General features: G+C 39.1%; 1 protein-coding gene across 1 annotated transcript; it reads left to right on the forward strand.

The window, feature by feature from the left end:
* The first annotated feature begins 237 nt into the window (after positions 1–237).
* On the forward strand, positions 238–2412 carry LOC104092788 (acidic leucine-rich nuclear phosphoprotein 32-related protein). Its single transcript, XM_009598454.4, has 2 exons — positions 238–796; positions 1852–2412. Exons 1-2 carry the CDS (start codon positions 473–475, stop codon positions 2089–2091), a joined length of 564 nt encoding a protein of 187 aa, XP_009596749.1. The 5' UTR covers positions 238–472; the 3' UTR covers positions 2092–2412.
* The last annotated feature ends 17805 nt before the right edge of the window (positions 2413–20217 follow it).

The raw sequence follows: 20217 nt of genomic DNA on the forward strand, positions 1-20217 counted from the left end.
TAACGAGTTGCCTATAAAGAAGATTAATATTTGACATAACAGTGATGGGTTTTGACAAAATCAAAGTGAAAACCTAAGATTAGCCCAGAATGGATTTGATGTGGCCCACCACCAAAGGATTATTCCAGAATAACAAAAGAAAAATATCCCAACAACATAACCCTAGATTCTCCGGCAGGCGCAAATCACGTGACCACCAAAATCACAAGAAAAATGGTACACAGCACGCCGCAAACTATTCACGCTCGAGAAACACTACAAGATCTGCTTTCAGCCATTGGATCAGTCACCACGTCATCGATCCGTGTTATTTCCTTATTCAACGGTTGAGATGAAACGGTATGCGTAGCTACTCTGAAGAACGAAGATGCTTCTCTATTCGCACTTCTTCTCTCTCAAAAATTTCTGAAAATTTTAATTTTGACTTTTCTGAAGAAAAAAAAGAAAAAGTCTCCGTTGAATTTTCTCCGACATGGCTATTATCGACGATGAGCGAGAGTTTGAGGAAGCAACAGTTCACGACGAGGTCGAAGAGCTTGACAAAAACGAGGAAGTGGACGCCGAGGACGATGATGAGGACGACGATGATGACGGCGACGAGGACGCCGAGGATGATGAGAAAGAGGTCATACAGAGCTCGGGTGGTGGTCCACAAGTTCTCTCTGTAGATGACGATGAGGATGACGAGGACGATGAAGACGACGAGGATGATGAGGACGATGAAGGTGATAGTGACGACGACGATGACGATGGTGATGACGATGATGACGACGAGGAGGAAGGTGAAGAAGATGAGGTAATGATTGAAAGCTACCTAGTTTGTAATTTTCACTCTTTTTTGCCCAAAATTACAATTTTGCTCTTTGCTTATGATAAGTTTGTTATATATGTAGTTATTTTGGTTGGTAACTTGGTACCTATGCCGATTTTTCTTGTTGAAGATTCTCGGATCTGCTCTATTTCAGTAGTATTAGTTGTTTGCTTAAAGTAAATAACAGTTTACTTGTATTTATTTCAGTTTCAATGTTCAAATAGTTCAGATCTGTGGTTTTTTGGATAGTTCTAATGTTTTTGTTAAACTTGGGTTTATTTGGCAATCTGATGTTTGGTCATGTTTGTTTGAAAGGAAGAAGTTTTTGGGTATGTGAACTTTTTAATTTTCTATTTTGAGTTATTGGTGAGATAGTCTAAGTTACATATGCAGATCTGATGAATCCAGAAAAGAAATTTTGGTTAGTGCTTCTCTATGGCCCTTTTTGATAAAAATATATCCTTTTATGCTGGTTAAATATGAGTTTTTCTCGTTTTAAAAAGTACTATGATTTTTTCTCCTAAGATTCTATTTTTGGGGGAAGAAAATTTATTTTCTGAATTTTGAATTGATAGTTTTTCTTCCCCCTTTTCTTTGGTAATACACTATGGAGGGAAGTTGGTATTTTATGAATATTCACAAATATTTGGATCTCCAAGTAAATTTCTATGAACGTTTTCCTGGAAGCTACTTTTACCGTGGACCAAAGGTAACCTTTCTGGAATTTTTTTGGTTTGTGGGTTTGCATCCTGCACGATAGCTGCATACTAGTGAGACTGAGATGACTCGTGTGCGTTCTCTCTCATTTGTTACTTCTGGGATTAGATTTGCTTGCATATTAGGTTGTTGTTTACCTATAATAGTTGATTATTATTGCCTTTGCTGCTAGTGAAAGAATTTTATTACGGGTGAAGTTGGTGAAGCTTAGAAAGAATTTCATTCTTAACCACTCTAATTTATCCTGTAAAATTTCATTTCCTTTTATGTGTTCTTGCTGAAGATCAATGCCCACTGATATATTACTCTGAACTGTATGCCAGGGGGATCTGGGCACAGAGTATCTTGTTAGGCCAGTGGCCCGTGCTGAGGATGAAGAAGATGCTAGTGATTTTGAACCAGAAGAAAATGGTGAGGAAGATGCATTTGAGGAGGAAGAGGAAGAGGATGATGATGAAGACACTAGTGGAAAGGTAGAGGCGCCACCAAAGAGGAAGAGATCAGGCAAAGATGACTCTGATGACGACGGTGGAGAGGATGATGAAAGACCATCTAAACGATAGGGCTAGGCCCATCTTGAGAAGATGGCTGACCCTTGGTATAGAGGTCAATCTCCTCTTTCCTCTCTTTCTTTAATCCAACAATACCTCTATAGAAAGACTTGATGTATGATGATGGTTCTCCTACTCTTAGTTCTAATCTCTTTTGGAGTTCGCATAGTGAAGCTGGGTTCTGCGATTGTGACCCAGTTTAGTTTAGTTTTGTATAAGAACTTTGGTTCTAGCTTTAGCTGCAACTGCAAGGTTTATGTGTTGTTTTTAGTTAAGCTTTGTTAGTCTGCCGGATGATATTTTGGTGCAAATATATGTGGTGGGCTTAATTTACAGTGTGTAGTTGTATTTTAACTAGCGTCATTCTTCTTCTTCTTATTATTATTATTATTATCTGATGATAAATACTCTTGGTCTGGTGGCTTGCTCTCTTGAGCCAACAAAACATGAGAAGTGGTTAAAGACAGTGGTCCGTGCCGGTTAAAATGCTAGGCCGCTGAGTTTGCCAGTGGGCCTAACGTAGTTATGTTGGATCTTAATGGACCTTAATTCTTGGGCGGATTGATCTTATTGGACTAAAAGGTGCCTTTAAGCCTCCACTGCAAATAAACTGTCTTTAACTAGAAAGGTAAAATGAAATTGAGCTGTCCAATTGGATGGACGCAAATGAAATTGAGATACGTAAGAATGATTAAATAAAAGATTTGCCTGTGGGCCAATAAATGAGTCAATTAATGGAGGTTTCCAATTCCAGTATGCAGTAATGAGAAAATACTTGTCTTGTCAATGGCGCGATTAAATTTGCTTCTCATGAATAGACTGATTCGTCAATGTTGTACACGTGTATTGAGTAATAGATATTAGTTCAGTTACTAGATCAGTGGGCGTTTGGACATAAGGATTGTGAAATTTTAGAAAAAATAATTTTTTTCAAGTGAAAATGGTATTTGAAAATTAGATTTGTAGTTGAACATGAATATAATTTGTACTGTTTTTTAATTTTTGTAAGTGATTTGAAGTGAAAAATTTTAAAAATAGCTTTTTAAAGTTTTTAAAATTTTCGAAAAATTTTGAAATTCAATTTCAAGTGAAATTTAAAAAATTTATGGCCAAACACTGATTGCGAAAAAGGCAAAAAAATTTCCAAAAAAGTGAGACTTTTTTATGGCCAAACGGGTCCTTTTGGGTAATTTCAGTCTTCCCCTCAAGTTCAACTTTATCACTACAATCTCCCTTGTGGTTTAGTTACACTATCTCTCTTATTTGATTTTTGTTGTATTAATTCTTTTAACCTATTTATTGTTAATTTTAAAAAATGGTGATATGTCTAATTTATCTTTTAATTAACTTCTCATCTCTTTTTTCGCAGTAGCACTTGCATCGGCGAGCATGATAATTAACTTTCCCTGTTGATGTTTCTCCGATACGCCTGCAAAAACACAAGAGAATTTATTACACATATACAACAAAGGATTGAGTTCGGGAAGATTGGAAGGGAGAACAATAGGAGAAGCAATGAAATCTGACTAATGCTAGGGTATCACTTCGCTTCGAACTTGTCACATATGAAGATGATAATCGAAAAAAAGAGAGAAAACTGCCTTCCTCTTAAAATTTTAATAGCTTATATTTTTTCCCACTTACACGAAATGGCCCTTCGATCCAAACATATTACATCTAATAGTCCGAAATGTCTATTTTATATATAGTGACAGCTTATTTTGTATATTTTTTGTATAGTGACAGTATATTTTGTATAATGACAGTCTATTTAGTATATATTTTGTATAGTGACAGTTTATTTTGTATATATTTTATATAATGACAGTCTAGTGTATATAAAATGTATAGTGGCAGTCTATTTAGTATATTTTTGTATAGTGACAGTCTATTTTGTATATATTTTGTATAGTGGCAGTCTATTGTATATAAATTGTATAGTGACAGTCTATTTTAGTATATTTTTTGTATAGTGACAGTCTATTTAGTATATACATTGCATAAAATTTGTATATAGAGTGTATCGTGCATCTTGCAATGTATCCATAATATATCATTAATGTATCCCGAGCGCTTTTGTGTATCCAAAGTGTATAGACTGTTGTACAATGTATAAATTTTGTATATATAAAGTGAACCTGACTGACGGATTTGCTGTTATTTCTGCATTAAAACAAATGCAGATATGAAAGCAACTCATACAACAAGCTCGCGCATAATTGTTCACTTCCCAAAATGCTGAAATATATTGGAGTATTGAACTCTCTACCAATTGTTCTCTTTTAATTTTGGTTTTTCTAAACTCTACATGTAGAAATTAAAAGATTTCCATGACCAGTGACCACAACATGTAGAAATTAAAAGGCCATTAAAGTCTCAGACCGACAAACAACTATATATGTTGCCGAGGTAAGACTTAAAGTAGTAAAAGTTACAAATATATAGACCATGAACATGAAAATTATTGCAGCTGAAATGAAATGTCAGATTTCCAGTTAGAGAGGTGAGAGTGTGACCGCATATGAAACTTGCATTCTTGGTATAAGCTTGTGGTCCATTTTAGAAAATTCCAGATTGGTTTGACTTCCATTTTTTTGGATCTCAACCAAGACCTGAATATATATCATCATATAAGATGTATGAATTAGTTAGAATCCAATAATCAAAACGATTGAATTAGTGGACCTTTTTTTACTAACTGAAAGTGCAGCCCTAGAATGTTACTGAAGCAAATTCAAGCTTTTAATTAATTTATTGTCGTTGGCTATTAACGGATTGATATGTGGGTTTAAGTTATATTCGGGGAGATTGGATTGATTCTGAATCAATATTATAGAAAAATGGAGGATAGGTACGGGGATATGAGAGTTCCTCTAATCTCATATTTAGGCTAGCCATTATAATTTGTTTGGGGCTATAAATTGTATGGATCAATTCATGGCTAGCGGATGATAATAGTGTCACGACCCAAAATCCATTAAAGGTTGTAATGGCGCCGGACATCGCTGTCAGGCAAGTCAAAAATAAATACTAACTTGGTTCTCATTTTAATATTTTTGAAATCATATTCCCTTCAATTAAATGGTGAAAGATGAAATTTACAAAATAAATAATAATATTTTTTAACAATTCCAATACATAACAACCCATAATTATCCCAAAATCCGGTGTCACAAGTGCATAAGCATTGACTAAGAATATAAAATAAAATACAATAGCTGTCTCGAATACAAATTGGACAGGAAAAATATAAGTACTCTGAAGGAGACTCTGTCAGCTGCGGATCGTATGATAGAATGCAGCTCACCTAAGTCCTGCCATAACCGCGCCTTTGTGCCCACAAGGCCACTAGACATATATGCACTTGCACAAAAACGTGCAGCAAGTATAGCATGAGTACTTAAATCAACGCGTACCCAATAAGTATCCCGCCTAACCTCGAAGAAGTAGTGACTAGGGGTCGACTTCGACACTTAGTAAGAGCCAACAATATGATAATATGAAATTCTAATTAAGCATGATATAAATAACAATAAAACTCAGAACAAGAAATAACTGAACAATTCATCACCATATTTAAGAATCCAAATCACTTCCTTCATTTAAAACAAATAATCTTTCAAATAATGAATTTATACCAATTATAAAAGGGAATTCCACCGAGGACGTTCGGCCCGATCCAACATAAATGTAAACTGTGCATTGCCGAGGGTCGAACAACACGAACCATAGATGCATCTATTACCCCGCTCGCGGATCATACATGCAACGCGGTCAAATATAAATTATCAATAAATCATAATTCTTTTTTGATTCTTTTTAAAATAAAGACAATTCAACTTGAAGCTTTTAAGTCCTTAAAATCCTCGACTCAGTTTCATTTGATAACCCCGCTCGCGGATCATACTTACGACGCGGTCAAATATAAATTATCAATAAATCATAACTCTTTCTTGATTCTTTTCAAAATAAAGACAATTCAACCTGAAGCTTTTAAATCCTTAAAATCCTCGACTTAGTTTCATTTGATACAATTAACAAATATAATCAAATAACAGTGTCCACAAAGCATGGTATAAACCTAAAACTACCCGGACATAAACAAAGATAGTAGCTACGTACGGACTCTCGTCACTTCGTGCGTACGTAGCCCCCCACAAATAACAACACATATTAATTAAGTTCACCTATGGGGTAAATTCCCTCTTACAAGGTTAGAAAGGAGACTTACCTCACTCCGAAGTTCCATAATCGGCTCCAAAGCCCTCTAACACCTCAAACCGATGCCCGTCGTTCCAAACTAGTCAATTAAGATGCAACCCAATCAAAATGTACTCTAATGCTCATAATTAATCAATTTATAACAATTTCCAACTCCGCTCGAAAAGTCAATAAAATCACCCTCGGGCCTACGTGCCCGGATTCCGAATTTTTTTGAAGATAAACCTTACTCATAGTACCACAAACTCAAATATATAATTTATTCCAAGTTTCACGTCCAATTTCGTGGTCAAAATTCAAAAATATCCATTTTTAGGTTTTCTAACAAAATCCCAAATTTCTACAAATTTTCAAGCTTAAATCCTTATACAAACCATGTATTTAACTTGCAATGGATGGAAATAACTTACCTTGGCATAAATGATGAAAATCTCCCTTCCAAGAGTTCCAAAAATCACCCATCCAAAAGAAAAATGGAGGAAAATGGCCAAATCTCGTCTTAAAATGACACTTCCCAGCCCGACTTCTCGCTTCTGTAGTCCAACAGCCGCTCCTGCAGCTTCGCACCTGCGAAAATTCCATCGCAGGTGCGGTCAAGCTCGGCCCAACAACCCCCCGCATCTGCGCCCTTTACGCGCTTCTACGCCTTCACTTCTGCGACTCCATGTGCGCAGGTGCGGTCCCGCTTCTGCGAAACTCGATCACATCTGCGGTCCCAGCCTACCTCGGCCAGAACCACTTCTGCGACCCTCTTGGCCGATTCTGCAGCTCCGCACCTGCGGCCAAAACCTCGCAGGTGCGGTTACACCAGAAGACAGATGCTTCAGTTTTCCTTCCAAGTCCAAACTCGATCTGTTAACCATCCGGAATCCACCCGAGGCCCTCGAGACCTCAACCAATTATACCAACACGTCCTAAAAACACACTACGAACTTAGTCAAGGCCTCAAATCACGCCAAACAACATCAAAACTACGAATCACCCTCCAATCCAAACTTAATGAACTTTGAAATTCCAAACTTCTCCAATCGATGCCGAAACCTATCAAATCACCTCCGATTGATCTCAAATTTTGCACACAAGTCATAATTGACATTACAGACCTACTCAAACTTCCGAAATCGGAATTCGACCCCGATATCAAAAAGTCCACTTCCGGTCAAACTTCTCAAAAACCTTTAAATTTCTAACTTTCGCCAAATGACCCTTACATACGGACCTCTGAATCCACTTCCGGACGCGCTCCCAATACCAGAATCGCCATACGAAGCTATTCCCAGTCTCAGAATCCCAAGCGGACAATGATAATATTGAAATGCACTTCAACCCAAATTTATGAAATTCTTTCAAAATGCCAACTTCCACAATAGGCACCGAAACGTTCCCGGGTCATCCAAAACCCGATCCGTACACACATCCAAGTCCAAGATCATCATATGAACCTGTTGGAACCTTCAAATCCTGATTCTGAGGTCGTCTACCCCCAAAATCACACTTTAGTCAATTTCTCTAATTTAAGGCTCCCGAAATTGGTATTTCGTTTCTTTCCAAATCAACTCCGAACTTTCCAAAATTAAATTCCGACCACGCGTACAAGTCATAATACCCGAAGTGAAGCTGCTCAGGGTCTCAAACTGCTGAATAACACACTAGAGCTCAAAACGACCGGTCGGGCCGTTACATTCTCTCCCACTTAAACATACGTTCGTCCGCGAATGTGCTAAGAACTGTTCTAGAGTTGTCTGAAATCGCTGTTAATACCTCACGCACTTACCCGTGCTACCACAACCCGATTGAGCACATTTGCTCGAGCAAACCTGAAAAGCCTCCCTTTTAGCTAGTCAAATAAGCCTTAGAGCCAAATTCCAACATATGAAATTCTCTACCAGGTCTGTTCCAACATACGAACACCATATCTATCACTACATGATGTACCAACACATGATTGTATACCCTTACTGAATTCCTACCATGCACCGCATAATTTACATGGCCATAATAACATCCCTCGATAAAAATAACCGAAAACCCACGAATCCGATGCTCACAACACACCTCATGACTCATATAAATCATGTTCCAACTCTTGAAATATTTCCACGACAGAGAAGATGTGTAGAACTCATAACCACATGCCAAATCACAATTTATGGAGTCTCTCCTCCCGACAAGAACCACTACCTCATTCTGGACTGAATAACAATATTTACTCTTTAATATGCCTCAAATAAATCTGATCGCACTGATCCTAGGTCCAATAATCTCGTCTTACCCAGTATAAGCTACTCAGGCAATAAGCCACTTCAGAAACTGCCAAAAGTCTCATATGATGCCACAATGTGCTAACAAGCTACAAACTCGAATGTGATACATAAGGAAAAATGAACTCTGGAAAGAGTTACTCAACCCACGTAGCTAATTAAACAACCGAAAGGATGTTAGGAACCTTTCTCAGGAAACGAGAAGCAAAACATACAATAATAGATGTGGGAAACTGTACTCAATAACACACTGTTACGGCGTGCAACCCAATCCACACATGATACCCGTGGCGGCGTGCCACCCGATCCATCCATAATAATCTAAAGAAGACACACATCGAGCCGTAACGCTCATACACACGAAATGCCCAAATATCAACCATAAGCACGCCAAGTGCATAATACAAATCCTGGGGAGACGGGTAACGTCACGCACTACAAAACTCAAGCACCACTAAGGTGCAATAAATGACCTACATCTCGAGAGCCATCCTGCTCATATAACACCACAAAATATATATGATCTCAATACGAGTGCGAATAATCAAACTGCCTCACAACCCACATGGCACAATAGAGACTACACGGAAGGGCCAATAACAAAAATAACATCCAGGCCCGAAGATCGCTCCGAAAATAGCGCTATGCTGAAATGAACACATCCGGCATGATATAGAGCCCACATTCACATTTAGATCCATCCACAGACCTCAAGTCGATTCTGATCGTACCACACTGGGCTAATAACCTTTCAAGGACCCACAACACCCCTTTTCCCATGACAAACAAGAACAACCCTCAAATCCAAAACAAATTTCCACAATTCACAACCAATTAAATAGAGCGCCTTTCAGGCCTAAACTCTCACATTAGCGATAGTACCAAATCTCCATACTTGGTTTCAAATCTTTAATCAATCAAGTGACTACATGTCACACTTATACAATCTTCCCGTGGGATACGCTCCCACGATCTTCCGTACCAGGTAACAAGTCTGCACATCCATACCACCTGCCACTAATGCTGTAAAGCAAATCAAGAATTCGCAAATCAGTACGCAAAGCCTCTTACACAGGACACCGATCTCAGGTGACGCTAAAGACAATACCATCTTACTCTAAACATCTGAATTCTTCCCTGATCATCCGATCTCGTGACATTCTTCTCAACACCGAACCGCAACCTTGATCCTCAGCTTCCAATTCTCATGCCGCTCACTGCACCTAATATGCCAATACGCGACAGTACAAGAATTTCACCATAACTCCTGAACCACTAATATAATAAACACTTCATCATATAGAAACTTTTCACTTAACTCATTTCAAGAGAACCATTACCACACGTGATTGAATTCCCATAACCGCAGAAAATGCAAACCTCGAGTGGTGGTCTAAACAACCATAATTCTTTTGGGATCTATCTACACATAATAGGTCATAATACTCGAATGCCTCCAAATAAAATCAATTACGGCGGCCGTTAAACCTCGCACGTACCGCCACAAATCACATGTATAACTCAACACGCTGAAGGAACTGATCGTTGCCACCATCATGCCAATTTAACCATAGCTAACTGAATCCGACTTCTTCTAATTTACTCTGGACTTGCCTTAGGAATAATAATAATCTCATTCAAAACATTATGAACCCAAATCCGTACTCATCCTTAGTGACCTTATTTCACGAGACCACGTTGCCTCTAAAACTCACAAACCATCTCATACTCTCCTTATACGCATATTCACATCTTCAACTGGTACACCCATTCTGAAAACCCTCTAGGAATCCAAAGTTATCTTCTCCCATTCCTCAAATGCAACACTGCAGACCGACGATAACATAGAACATTCCAAGTCCCCTTTTCCATAATCCGCTGCCAAAACCCGGTACTTAACCATACCACATACTCAAAATCCTTAGGCACCGCACCTTAAATTTTGAACCTACTAGGCCATTGTTGAGGGTCACCCACTCTGACTTGTTCCAGAATATAATCAGACTCTAAGGCTCTATTGGCATATGAACACCCTCTCAAAGAAGCAACCAGTTGAATTCCTTTCCTTGTACATCACATCCACACGAAGCATAGACTCTAAGTCTTCCCAAAACCTGAACATGAACCGATAAAATATAACACACATTCCTCAAATCCTTGGTTCAAATCACTACCGATGTTCTCTTTTCTTAGTCGTAGCAACCCAAACCTCACAAGTAGACAACCATGCAATTCAATCGTAGGCGGTGGGTCCCTTCCACTTAAGCTTGAAGCTACCATTACATGGCCTTGGAACCTACCAAGATTCCTTCTTCCTTACTGACATGACCTTGCGCAATCGACCTGCCAAATTATTCAAAGTCTTCTTGTTAACCATTTCATGAACATTCTGAATCACTGGCCACATTTACACGTTCGACCTCTTACCGGATGGCCAGTAAAATTCTTCTTAGAAGTTTCATCAACACCACGCAACAGTTAACCTGCTCACCAGAAATAACCCACCTGAGGAAATTCCATCCCGACATCTTCTAACAATGCTGCACCGAGTACAATTACCACGAAACCAATAAACCATCCTGAGCATGTGCTCATTCGCTAGCTGTACAAGCCCGTTCACTCCCCACTGGCATAAACTAAATGTGCAACAATACATCCCAATCCAAAGTCATGATGTATCCTTCTTCATATCATGCAACTATTTTTGGTCGTATCCAACCCTTCTCCGTATAGAAGCCAATATTCCAAATTAAGTCCGTAGACCTAGTCATTGTCCACCATGAATCCCAAATCACTCCAGCTTCCCCCCAAGGCGTGTGGCTCTCCTACCACAGAACCCGTATGCTACATTGCCACTCTCCCGCTTTGGTCAAACCCTATCTTTCAAGCAACTACTCGACTTCTGTTTCCTTACACTTGGCCTTCTAGAAGTTTAACCACTGCGAGATAACTCCCACATGTCCTTCCTCATTCTTCGCTGCCCAGTTATTGCCTTAAATAAAAATCTATCTCTGTAGCATTTGAACCAATCGATCGCTACCAACTTTAAACCTTTTCGAGGATCATCTTTCTCGAGCCATCAATACTAGGAACACCGCTTCGATCCTGAACCACTGCACACCGCGATCTGTAACAGCCGCTTCCCCGACATCATTTCACAATACCCTGCCCCAAAGGGGAATTGAAGAAAACCACAACACCGGCGAGCTTAACATATTCCATCAAGGACGACGTCACCACATCACAGATGAAGATTCCACCATGCTCGAAAATATCAAGTTTCGTTACCCCATCGACCCAAACCTGAGCATTTGTAGTCCGATTGCCTGTCCTACGCCGGAAATAAAATACTGAATCATGCACTGAGTAAAGCCTCCTTTCAAGTCATTCACTGCCCCGATGCATAGACAAGCATCCTACCATTACACGAACACTGTGCGATAGCAATGCACGAATTGTCATAACAATCAATGCCAAACCTCAAAACCTTAGGTAATACTGATACTGAGCTGAAACGACAGAGCGGCCTTCCGCAAGGCGACAACAATAACCCAATCAAATAGGCAGGGAGAAACATCCTAAACCACATCTGTAGTACCATTAAACTTCCTCGATTCCCAATGTATAACAAGTACTTTACGTCGCATAAAATTAAATAGGAAGGAAACGAAGGCATAAGACACAAAGGAATTGAATCACACGATAAGGTATCAAGAAGGGAAGTGCTCCTAACAGCCCTGTAGCCTCTCGAAGATAAGTACAGACGTCTCCGTACCGATCCGCAAGACTCTACTAGACTCGCTCATGACTCGTGAGACCTAAGTGAACCTGGCTATGATACCATGTTATCACGACCCAAAATCCATTAAAGGACGTGATGGCGCCAGACACCGCTGTCAGGCAAGCCAAAAATAAATACTAACTTGGTTCTCATTTTAATATTTTTGAAATTATATTCCCTTCAATTAAATGGTGAAAGATGAAATTTACAAAATAAATAATAATAATTTTAAACAATTCCAATACATAACAACCCATAATCATCCCAAAACCCGGTGTCACAAGTGCACGAGCATTTACTAGGAATATAAAATAATTATGGAATACAAATTGGACAGGAAAAATGTAAGTACTCTGAAGGAGACTCTGCCGGCTGCGGATCGTAGTATAGAATGTAGCTCACCTAAGGCCCCGCCATAACCGCGTCTCTGCGCCCACAAGGCTACTAGACACATATGCACCTGCACAAAAATGTACAGCAAGTGTAGCATGAGTACGTAAATCAATGCGTACCCAGTAAGTATCCCGCCTAACCCCGAAGAAGTAGTGACGAGGGGTCGACTTCGACACTTACTAAGGGACAACAATATGATAATATGAAATTATAATTAAGCATGATATAAATAACAATAAAACTAAGAACAAGAAATAATTGAATAATTCATCACTATATTTAAGAATCCAAATCACTTCCATCATTTTAAAAAAATAATCTTTCAAATAATGAATTTATACCAATTATAAAAGGGAATTCCACCGAGGATGTTCGACCCGATCCAACATAAATGTAAACTGTGCACTGCCGAGGGTCGAACGGCATGAACCATAAATGCATCTATTACTCCGCCCGCGGATCATACATGCGAAGCGGTCAAATATAAATTATCAATAAATCATAATTCTTTCTTGATTCTTTTCAACATAAAGACAATTCAACTTGAAGCTTTTAACTCCTTAAAATCCTCGACTCTGTTTCATTTGATAAACCCGCTCGGGAATCATACTTGCGATGCGGTCAAATATAAATTATCAATAAATCATAACTCTTTCTTGATTATTTTCAAAATAAAGACAATTCAACTTGAAGCTTTTAAATCCTTAAAATCCTCGACTTAGTTTCATTTGATACAATTAACAAATATAATCAAATAACGGTGTCCACAAAGTATGGTGTAAACCTAAAACTACCCGGACATAAACATGGATAGTAGCTACGTACGGACTCTCGTCACTTCGTGCGTACGTAGCCCCCCCCCCACAAATAACAACACATATTAATTAAGTTCACCTATGGGGTAAATTACCTCTTACAAGGTTAGAAAGAAGACTTACCTCGCTCCGAAGTTCCATAATCGGCTCCAAAGCCCTCTAACACCTCAAACTGATGCCCGTCGCTCCAAACTAGTCAATTAAGATGCAACCCAATCAAAATGTGCTCTAATACTCATAATTAATCAATTTTTAATAATGTACTCTAATACTCATATTTAATCAATTTATAACAATTTTCAACTCCGCTCGAAAAGTTGATAAAATCACCCTCGGGCCCACGTGCCTGGATTCCAAAACTTTTAAAAGATAAAACTTACCCATATCACCATAAACTCAAATATATAATTTATTCCAAGTTCCACGTCCAATTTCATGGTCAAAATCCAAGAATATATATTTCTAGGTTTCCTACCAAAATCCTAAATTTCTACAAATTTTCAAGCTTAAATCCTTATACAAACCATGTGTTTAACTTAAAATGGATGGGAATAACTTACCTTGGCATAGATGATCAAAATCCCCCTTCCTAGAGCTCCAAATATCACCCATCCAAATGAAAAATGGAGGAAAATAGCCAAATCTCGTCTTAAAATAACACTGCACAACCCGACTTCTCGCTTCTGTGGTCCAACAGCCGCTCATGCGGCTCCATACCTGCGAAAATTCCATTGCAGGTGCGGTTCAAGCTCGGCCTAACAGCCCCCCGTATCTGCGCCCCTTACGCGCTTTTGCGCCTTCGCTTCTATGACTCCACGTGCGCAGGTGCAGTCCCACTTCTGCGCAACTCGAACGCATCTTTGGTCCCAGCCTACCACAACCAAAACCTCTTCTGCGACCCTCTTCGCCGCTTCTGCGGCTCTGCACCTGCGGCCAAAACCTCGCAGGTGCGGTTACACCAGAAGACAGATGCTTCAGTTTTCCTTCCAAGTCCAAACTCGATCTGTTAACCATCCGGAATCCACCCGAGGCCCTCGAGACCTCAACCAAATATACCAACACGTCCTAAAAACACACTACGAACTTAGTCGAGACCTCAAATCACGCCAAACAACATCGAAACTATGAGTCACCCTCCAATCCAAACTTAATGAACTTTGAAATTCCAAACTTCTCCAATCGATGTCGAAACCTATCTAATTACGTCCGATTGACCTCAAATTTTGCACACAAGTCATAATTGACATTACGAACCTACTCCAACTTTCAGAATTGGAATCCGACCCTGATATCAAAAATTCCACTTACGGTCAAACTTCTCAAAAACCTTCAAATTTCTAACTTTTACCAAATGACCCTAAAATGACCTACGGACCTCTGAATCCACTTCCGGACGCGCTCCCAATACCAGAATCGCCATACGAAGCTATTCCCAGTCTCAGAATCCCAAGCGGACATTGATAATATTGAAATGCACTTCAACCCAAATTTATGAAATTCTTTCAAAATGCCAACTTCCACAATAGGTGCCGAAACGTTTCCTGGTTATCCAAAACCTGATCAGGACACATGTCCAAGTCCAAGATCATTATACAAACCTGTTGGAACCTTCAAATCCCTATTCCGAGGTCAACTACTCCAAAAATCATACTTTAGTCAATTTCTCCAACTTAAGGCTCCCGAAATTGGAATTTCATTTTCTTTCCAAATCAACTTCGACTTCCCAAAATTAAATTCTGACAATGTGTACAAGTCATAATACCTGAAGTGAAGCTGCTTAGGGTCTCAAACCGCTGAATACCGTACTAGATCTCAAAACGACCGGTCGGGTCGTTACAAATAGTTTTCACCGACCGGCTACAAATGAAATTTGCTCAAAAGAAAATACTTGGATATTGGTTCTTTCTTGTTGCAGCGGAAAACACAGAAAGTTTGATGGAAAAACGGGCCTTGGGCAAAGGTTTTTCAGAAAAGATCTTTGCAAAATTAATCTATCTATATCTATATTTCTATATTATTATTATAAAAGCATGAATATAATGTTGATTTACCTGTAACGACCCAACCGGTCATTTGGTTTCTAGATTCTCGTTCCCCTAAATAAGACTCCCCGTATGTGCTTTTACTATTTTATGATTTGTGGGGATGGTTAGTTCGGGTTTAGAAGGATTCGGGTTAAAATCAGAATACTTAGTTCCTTAATATTGGCTTAAAAAAGGGTAAGTTTAACTTGAGTCAACATTTTGAGTAAACAACCCCGTAATCGGGATTTGAAGGCTCCAATAGATTCGTATGATGATTTTGAACTTGGGCGTGTGTTCGGATCGAGTTTTGGATGACCCGAGAGCGTTTCGGCGCTTAATATTGATAGTTGACACATTGTAGGGTTTTCAAGTTTTTTAAATTTGGTTTGGAGTAGATTTTGGTGTTATCGAGGTCCGTCTGGGATTCCGTAAGTGATTTAAAACTTGCACGCAAATTTGGTGTCATTCCGAGTAGATTAAATATTATTCGACGCGCTCGGAGTAAGTTGGAAGAGCTTGAAGTTCATGAGTTGATTCTACTTGGTTTTGGGTTGTGATTCTTAGTTTTGATGTTGTTTTTCGCGTTCCAGGGGTGCGAGCGAGTCCGTTTTATGTTTATGAACTTGTTGGTATATTTGGGCGAGGCCCAGGGGACATCAGGTGCTATTCGTGTGATGCACAGATCAAACTTGGGCTTGAAAAAATGTAATGACCCGGCCGGTCATTTTGAGAATTTAGGTCTCGTTCGGCGGCATAAGGCCCTGAGCAACTTCGTGTTATGTGTATTGACTTGCGTGCGTGGTTAAATTCAGTTACCAGATGTTTCAGAGTGATTTGGGACACTTAATCCCTAAAACGGAAGCTTAATTCTTAAGATTTTGACCGTAGTTGGAACTGTGTGAAGACGACTCCGGAATGGAGTTCTGTCGGTTTCGTTAGCTCTGTTGGGTGATTTTGGATTTAAGTACGTGTCCGGACTGTGAATCTGAGGTCTGTATCTGATTTAGGCATGAAATGGTGAAAAGTCAAATTTTTGGAGATTTGGACGGGAAGTGGACCTTTTGATATCAGGGTTGAAATGCGATTCCGAGAGTTGAAACTACTCCGTTATGTTATTTTTGACTTACCTGCAAAATTTGACGTCATTCCGGATTGGTTTGATAGGTTTCAGCGCGCATTTTAAAAGTTGGAAGATTTAAAAGTTCATAAGTTCGATTCTTGGTGTGATTCGTAGTTTCGACGTTGTTTGATGTGATTTGAAACCTCGAGCGAGTCCGTGTTAGGTTATGGAACTTGTTGGTATGTTTGGATGGGGTCCGGGGGCCTCGAGTGTGTTTCGGATGGGCTACGGGTCATTTCCTTCTATTTTTGAACTACTGTTTTCTGTCATCTAGTTTCCGTAATCGCGTTCGCGTCCCTTCCTTCGTATTCACGAAGAGTAATTTTAGAGGAGGGAATATTTGTTCTTCGCGTTCGCATTCCTCATTCCGCGATCGCGGAAGCCAACCTTTTCCTTCATCAGGTTCGCGTTCATCCCATGCGTTCGCGTAGCTATGCCATTCCACTCTACGCGTTCGCGTACTACTTCACGCGTTCGCGAAGAGCAGTCATTGGGCCATCGAAATTTTCCTCTCCGCGTTCGCGAACGTGTTGTTGCGTTCGCAAAGCACAACCGGGCAGCTTTCATTTTTCTTCTTCGCGAACGCGAATGATCTTCCGCGTTCGCGATGCACAAACACCTGGACAGAATAAATAGTACTCTATTCCGAGGGTTTTGCCATTTTCACCATTTTGGAGTTCTAGAGCTCTTTTTTGAGCGATTCCTTGTGGGGTTTTCAGGCAAATCGATTAGGTAAGTGTTCTTCACCTTGAATTTATTATATTCCATGATTTTATCTTTATTTTTATCATTTAATTTGTGTTTTGAGTTGGGGAAAATGAATATTTTTGAAGAAAATTTTCAAAATGAAAAAATCATGATTTGAGGGACGAATTGGCAACGGAAATTGATAATTTTTGTATGGTTGGACTCATACCGGAATGGCTGTTCGGGTTTTATGAAATTTGTCGGGTTCCGAGGTGCGGGCCCGAGGGTCGACTTTTGGACCGATGTTTAGATTTTGATAAAGATTGAGGCTTTATGGTCCAGAATAGTCTCTTATGAGTTTTATTTGTTCTTTGAAGTTATTTTGATTAGATTTGAGCCGTCCGGAGGTCATTTCACCCGAGAAGTTTATTTTTGAGTATGGGTCTGTCTTCTTTGAGGTAAGTATATTGCCTAACCTTGTGTGAGGGAACTACCCCTTAGGATTTGAGTGTTCTATGCTAATTGTAGTCCGTGTATGTGAGGTGACGAGTACGTGCTCGGACTTGTTTGTGGAAAGTTGGCCTTTTAGGGTTCTTAGGTCCTTGCATTCACTGATTATGCAGTTGTGATGTTATGAATACCTCTCTTAATTACTAGTTTCACCTCTACATGCTTTAATTAGAATTAATTGCTTGATGATCCGCCCTTGATGCTTATTTGAGTCATCTGTGCCTTAACTGAAATTGTTATCTCTTCTATTGCCAAGTTATTTCCCCACTAACTACTTATCTTTATTTGAAGTTATGATTATCTCTTTTATAATTGTTCATCCTTAATTGAGGCTATTATTATTATTATCTTTCTGCTGTTTATCCCTAATTGAAATTGTTGTATCTCTTTCTTAATTGCCAACCTTAAAAGAAGTTAGATATCCTATATTTTAGTTGACTTGTCCGTATTTGAAATTATTTGTCTGGTGTTAGATCCCTCGTTGTCGAACTCTACATTGTGGACCGTTGTTACATAATATTTCCTTTCTTGTTGAATTGTTCTTATTACGACTAGCATTCTCTATTGTTGCCACTCCTTGTGAATTTGCTCCTCCGTTTCCTTGAGTTCTGGAATTTTTGAGTTGACTTATTTGTCGTACCATTTTATTATTATTATTATTATTATTATTATTATTATTATTATTATTATTGTTGCTGTTGTATTTATTATGGCGATGCACAAGGTTTCTGCCGAGCGGTTGTTGTTATGGGGTTGCACGAGGTTTCTGCCGTGCTATTGTTACTATTGATATTTGCACATGCGGTGTGACAAGGCGGGATATATATATATATATATATATATATATATATATATATATATATATATGGGTTGCACATGTGGCGAGATAAGGTGGGAACATTGTTATGCACGTGTGGCGAGACAAGGTAGGCTATGTCATAGATTAATTTGTGAGGATTTGTGATGGCCTGGGGACATTCTTGTTGTTGATATTTGTGTAGTGGTACACTTACCCGTGTAAGTTTTATCTTGTGAAAGCTATGAGAAAATATTCTACGTGCTGTCCGTTCTTTTTTCTTATGCTTATTTTCTGGTATAGACTATGTTAGGACACTTGCACAAGCATACACGTAGTTAATCACTCTTATCCGATAAGAGGTGTTCTTGATATTGTTGAGCATAGATGCTCACCCTTGTTTACATGCCTTCTATGTGAGAATGGCTCTATTGGCACGTGAGTCATTAGTGCAGTTATGATGTGTAATGAGGGCACATGATGCCAAGTGTTAGGGTTCAGGTATTGAGACCCATGAGTTATGATTTGTCCGAGGTTCGGTACCTCGTGGAGTTTGATGACTAAAACGTGATGTAAAAGCGGTTGTAGTTGCTGAGTTATTACTTGTCCTTGCTGTATTTGTGATTCCGGATTTAGGTTGTGTTCCATTCATTTTTCTATGTCATTTTATGGTATTCCGCTGATACTTGTTGTTTCCTTTCTTATTGCCATTACTGTATTGTGAGCCATATTGCATAGTTTTTATGTAGATACCATATTTCTGTTGTTCATATACTTATACTTGTTTAGTTTATTAGACTAGTGGGTGTCTTGACTGTTCCTCGTCACTACTCCACCGAGATTAGTCTTGATACTTACTGGGCACCACTGTGATGTGCTCATTCTACACTTCTGCATATTTTGTACAGATCCAAGTATTTGTTCGTTAGTAGCTGTGCGGGTTGTTGCTGTGGAGATTCAAGGTAAACCTGCTGCTGCATTCGCAGGCTTCGGAGTCACTTTCAAGTTTTCATTTTGCACTGTTTATTCTTATTTCTGGATAGTTGTATTTAGAAGTTTTCTAGCAAACACTCTGTAGAGCTTATGATTTGTACTACCGGTTTTGGAAATTATAAATTTATTTTGGAGGTTTCCATTTCAAAGATTGTTAGATGTTATTTAATTATTATTGTTATTTAATAAATGTTAGGCTTACCTAATCCCTAAGACTAGGTGCCATCACGATACCCAACAGAGGGGAAATTGGGTCGTGACAAGTTAGTATCAAAGCTCTAGGTTCATAGGTGCTACGAGTCATAAGCGAGTTTAGTAGATTCTTGCGGATCGGTACAGAGATGTCTGCACTTATCTTCGAGAGGCTACAAAACTATTAGGATAATTTCACTTCCTTCATTCCTATCGTACGGGTTCATTGATCTCGAAGTTTGAACTTTTATCATTCCATCTCTCACAAATGGTGAGGAAACGAGCTGCAATTCCTGATAACGTTACCCCAGAGTAGATGTCGCTAGTGCTAGAGGCCGACGAGGA

This window comes from Nicotiana tomentosiformis, chromosome 9, assembly GCF_000390325.3.
Source record: "Nicotiana tomentosiformis chromosome 9, ASM39032v3, whole genome shotgun sequence".
NCBI lineage: Eukaryota > Viridiplantae > Streptophyta > Magnoliopsida > Solanales > Solanaceae > Nicotiana > Nicotiana tomentosiformis.